General features: G+C 40.9%; 1 protein-coding gene across 2 annotated transcripts in view; it reads left to right on the top strand.

The window, feature by feature from the left end:
• Positions 1 to 2,312: 2,312 nt before the first annotated feature.
• The window catches only part of Acbd7 (acyl-CoA binding domain containing 7), a 5,294-nt gene continuing 2,516 nt past the window's right edge, over positions 2,313 to 5,090 (top strand). For both annotated transcript variants that reach the window (XM_031358981.1, XM_031358982.1), the window contains exon 1: positions 2,313 to 2,379. In XM_031358981.1, coding sequence (XP_031214841.1) covers positions 2,368 to 2,379 — 12 coding nt within the window. In that variant the 5' untranslated portion in view covers positions 2,313 to 2,367. The remainder of the gene's footprint in view (positions 2,380 to 5,090) is intronic.

Below are 5,090 nucleotides of genomic sequence, written 5' to 3' on the forward strand. Positions count from 1 at the left end.
TCCTTTTGTTCTTAGGAATTTGGGAGGATTCGGGTCCTTCTCTTTATCTTCCTCTTTTTCTCGGTGTTTTCACTGCTCATTTTAGACTAACACTTATGATCTAACCTTTACTGTTTCTTTATTCGCTACCTGTTGAACACTTAAACAAAACAAACACTGTTGCTTGTGGTCAAAGATTGTTGTAATTTTTACAGGGAAAGCGTGCTGTGGTTTCTACCACAAGTAGATGAACAAAATTGAAGTCCGGACGAGTTTTGAGTGTGCCAATAGGTTTTTGTCTCAAAAGACGTTCTTTACTATAAACCCTCAGTCATGTAGCGCTAAAGACAAAGCGCGATGGTAGAATTGAAATGCTAAAGGTTCACATAAAATCCTGGCTCGTGAGAGACTGACGTGGGAGTCTGCAAACTGGGGTTTCGGGACCAGAACTTGCACACACACACCAGAAAAAAAGCAGGAAGAGATGAGTGTTGTCCCACCAAAATTCCAGCTCTTACATTACAAGCCTCTGCAGCCAGGACGCTATGTTGAAACTCTAGCCTTACCACTAACTAGTGTCCCTACACCTCGGGCAAGTTAATTAGCCAACTATGAAATGATAAAAATAGAGCCTGTCTGAGATTAGAAGAGCATTCTGCATAAGATGTTTACCACAGTGCCTGCCGCATAGTAAGTGACAAACGGAACCGTGATGACCCAGTGACAGCTGTGGCAGAATTAAGTTAATAAAAAGTATATATAACCTCTACTATTTTGGTCCTTGTTTTCTATTTGAAAATTTAGCAATATTTCCACAAAAATTTTACCCAAAAGAATATATCTCAAAGGCAATTTCTCTTCATTTGTGTAGCACAAACCAGTTTATGTTCAATTTTTTTTTCTGCAAACGCATGCTTCCCGTAGTTCCCTAAATTACTATGCATTGATAGACTATATATACACCAAAGGGTCAATTTACTTTTGAATTATAGCTCTTATTGTACATCAACTCATTTTATTATTTTTATTTTATTATTTTTATTGTTTTTTTATTTACATCAATGCAGTTTATGTTCAGATTATTTTTTACAAATATATGCTTCCCATAGTTCCCTAAATTGCTATGTATTTGGTAGTCTATATATACACCAAATGGTCAGTTTACTTTTCAATGATAGCTTTTATTTTACATTGTAACAGTTATGTTTATGAATAAAGTTTATGAATATACTGTTTATGATAATAGTTAATTTTATAAATATCTCAAAATATTTTTATAACTTAGAAGGTTTATAAGACTATTCTTTTTGTATTAACTCTTGAACTTCTAGATTTAAAGGATAAAACAATAGAACATTAGCTTAAGACTCTGGGTCAGAAATCGTAGCAATAGAGCTGACAATAAAGTCTCAAAAAAATGTGCCAGAATTGAGCACTAGCTTCTCCTTGTTTTGTATGGAATTCTGAGTTTTGCCCACCATTGTATGCTATTGTGGTTTTGTGGAGTCTACAAACATACTATTAATAATGATGATTTTAGTACATTTTTGTTAATAATGATGATGTTTTGTACAATTACTAATGAATAGTAATTGTACAAAACGTCCACTTCATTATGGCCTTTCCTGCATGTCTGCAATAAGTTCAACATTTAAAAGTCAGTTAACTAGGACTGCACTTTAGTGACGAGCTGCCAAATCAATCACAGGCTTCAAGTCTGTGCCGGTGGATGGTCTATAGCAACATCTGTGTCCATGGCAGCAATATGAATGGGAGGTATCTTGAGCACTTAGGCCATCCCCAGACAACAGTGGGTAGCAGTGCCACCCTTCCTTAGATCAGGTCAGTAAAGAGAAAAGGCACCTGGAAATGCTCAGAACATTTGTGTATACTCATGTAAGCACAAAATCAACACCATGTCTCTTCCCTGTATGTCGAATTCCCCCAGAGAATATCCACCATCCCTGAGGTCAGGTATCAGCTATTATGTGTATTCTCTCTGGGTTAAGGAACCAACTCTGAAGAACTTCAGCACATACAGTGCTATAGTTAACATCTGCTACACCCAGGGTAGAATGGAGAGGCAAGGACAGGGGAGGAAACAGCCGCAGTCTCACCTGAAGAGTGGCAGCGGAGGCATGCGTGCACTGGCACAAAAGCCTTAGTAAAAGTGGAGTGTTTAAAGAGAAGAGAGATTAAATGAGCTCGGAGACACTGGGCTGGTAACAAGCCACGCCCTCCCGCTCCTGTGGCCAATTAGAGAGTCGTCCATGCCCAGAGAGCAACCAATAGGAGAGAACGGAGGAGGAGCACTGCTCTTTAAGTGGCCAAGCCCTCGGGCTTCTCACTCTGAGCTGGGAGAGCAACAGCATTCCGTGTCTCAACATCATGTCCTTGCAGGTAAGCCAGATCTCAGAAGGCCCTGCAAGAGCAGTGCTCCGAAGAGCTCTGATGGGGCGAGAGGAGGCGTGGTAGCTCTGGGGCAGGGCAGGGGCAGGTAACCCCCAGGACCATTCCGCTGTGACCCTGCAGTCACTCCCACACGGGCCTAAGCGCCTCTTTATCGCATAGTATATTGCACCTCACCATCTGTTGACAGGGACCCAGGATCTCCATAGTAACTTGTTTGGCCCTTGGGAATTGTTTAAATTACCCAGATCTGAAAAACTGACAAGCTCCTGGGGGCGGGGTGGGGTCCTTCACCTCTGTCTTAACAAATCCAGGAAGCAGGTGACATCCATTGGGGTCTCCACGTCCCCTGGCTCTTGGGAACCTCGGGAGGTTCTCATAGATATGTTTTGTTGAATAGCTGGGCTAGACTATGAAGCTCTGACTTTACCGTTTTATTGATAGAAATGAAAAGAGAATAAATATGAATTAAAAACCAGGAAGCCCTTTCCTCAGATAAGCACGTGTAGGTTGCTTTCATATATATGCCCTTTTTCCATGTGTGTATAATGAAAATGTGCGCACAATACATCTGTGACATATTTCTGTATATAACCATTTTATTAGTATTTTCTCATTAAAACAAGATATACTTTTTGCTCTCTCTCACTCCCTTCCTCCCCCGTCCTCCAACCCTCCCCCTCCCTCTCTCTTTGAAACAGGGTCTCTCTGTGTACTCCTGGCTGTCCTGGAACTCACTCTGTAGACTGTGCTGGCCTCGAATTCCCAGAGATCCGCCTGATTCTGCCTCTAAAGTGATAGGACTAAATGCCATCACCAACGGGCTTAAGATACACATTTCTAATTCATAACATTTTATACTACGAATAAAGCGAACTTTAACTATTTCTCCAGGCAAGATGTTATCATAGGTGAATGACAAGCCCCATCTCCCTCTTAGTCTGGATATGTTACTTAATTTGTGTATGTGAGTGTGTGTGTGTCTGCGTGCTCGCACATGGTACCTGCTGGCAAGCCTGGTGATCAAAACCATCAGAACACTCATGGTAGAAAGAGAACTGACTCTTGCAATTCTTCCCTGACCTCCACATGCATGCGATGGTATGTGTGCACCCGCATACATGCCATACCGTGGAGGAAATAAAAGAGGAGAGAGGCAGTTAAATGAGCTACGGGCAGCATTTAAAGCAGCATTGGGGAAAGGGGTCTTTAGGATTTAAAAGTTAAAGAACATCATGAGGGGACAGACAGATAAGGAATGTAAAAAACCTCCCTGACAATAGGGCAGCATTGAAAGCTCGCCTTAGTTCAATAATTAAAATGGATACAGGGCGTGGGTTTCTATTACTATCAGCGTTGAATGCATTAAATCTATTATTGCTGGATGAAAGTGTTCTTTCATTTCAATAAAATAAGATTCTACTTTTAGCTCCTCTCTCTCTCTCTCTCTCTCTCTCTCTCTCTCTCTCTCTCTCTCTCTCTCTCTTTCTCTCTCTCTCTCTCTAGTTTTTTGAGACAAGGTTTCTCTGTGTAGCCCTGGTTGTCCTGGAACTCACTCTGTAGACCAGGCTGGCCTCAAACTCAGAAATCCACCTGCCTCTGCCTCCCAAGTTCTGGGATTAAAGACATGTACCACCACTGCCCAGCAAGATTCTAGTTTTAAAAAATACATACTTGCTTGATATCAACATCAGTATGAGCAAAGAAAACTGGAATTGCAGTCACTACAACTGTTATGCTTAAAGAATAAATTGTTACAAATGAAAAGTTTTTAAAATGTATGTGTATTATTTCAATTTGAAATTCTTGCCAATGTAATAATATAACAAAAAATACAATATATTCTAGCTGTGAGGAGTGTTAGTTCAAGCCAGGTGTGGCAGGACATACCTGTCATCCCAGCACTCAGGACTTGGAGACAGGAGAAGCAGGAGTCCTAGTCCGTCCTTAGTGAGATGGCAGACTCAATGCAGCACTGTGCTACTACATGGGACCCTATGGCAGAAAAACACAAAGTACTTCAAGCAGAAGAGAAAGATAAAGGCAGGTTAGAAACCCATTCAAGAGAGGGGATGAGACATGTGTGGATCAGTCTGTAGTTACTTAGCATTCAGGGGTCCCTGGGTTCACTTGCCACCAGTAGAAAAACTGAAGTAGGGTGATCATTTAAGTGTGATGTTACAGAATAGACAAAACAACTTATGCAAATCCTAACACACACACACATTTCATAGACTCACACACACTGACACACAACCCTCACACAGACTCATGTACACTCACACTGATGTACACACTTCACACACACTTATGCTCACACACACACACACACACACACGCTCACATAGACTCATGCACACTGATGCACACACACATACACACATACACACTACACTAGTAGTTTATTTGCACACTGAGAGAACTGGTAACTACGTGTTACAAACACCATAACATGAGAACCTGGTAGATACTGAAGATGTGGTATTTTGATAACTTGTTCCTGGGTCCAAAATGATTTCGAAAATCAAAGTTTAAAATTATAATAAAAGTAAAAAACGTATTGGAAAGCCAGAAGCTAGTAGCTGGCTAGGATATTCAAATGCCTTCTCTCTTCAGTATAGAAATAGCGTTAGGATAGACATTACATACCTCCTAGTGGAAACGAGAGTGAGGGCATGTTCTTTTTTTTTTTTTTTTTTTTT

The sequence above is a fragment of the Mastomys coucha genome, unplaced genomic scaffold (assembly GCF_008632895.1).
Source record: "Mastomys coucha isolate ucsf_1 unplaced genomic scaffold, UCSF_Mcou_1 pScaffold7, whole genome shotgun sequence".
NCBI lineage: Eukaryota > Metazoa > Chordata > Mammalia > Rodentia > Muridae > Mastomys > Mastomys coucha.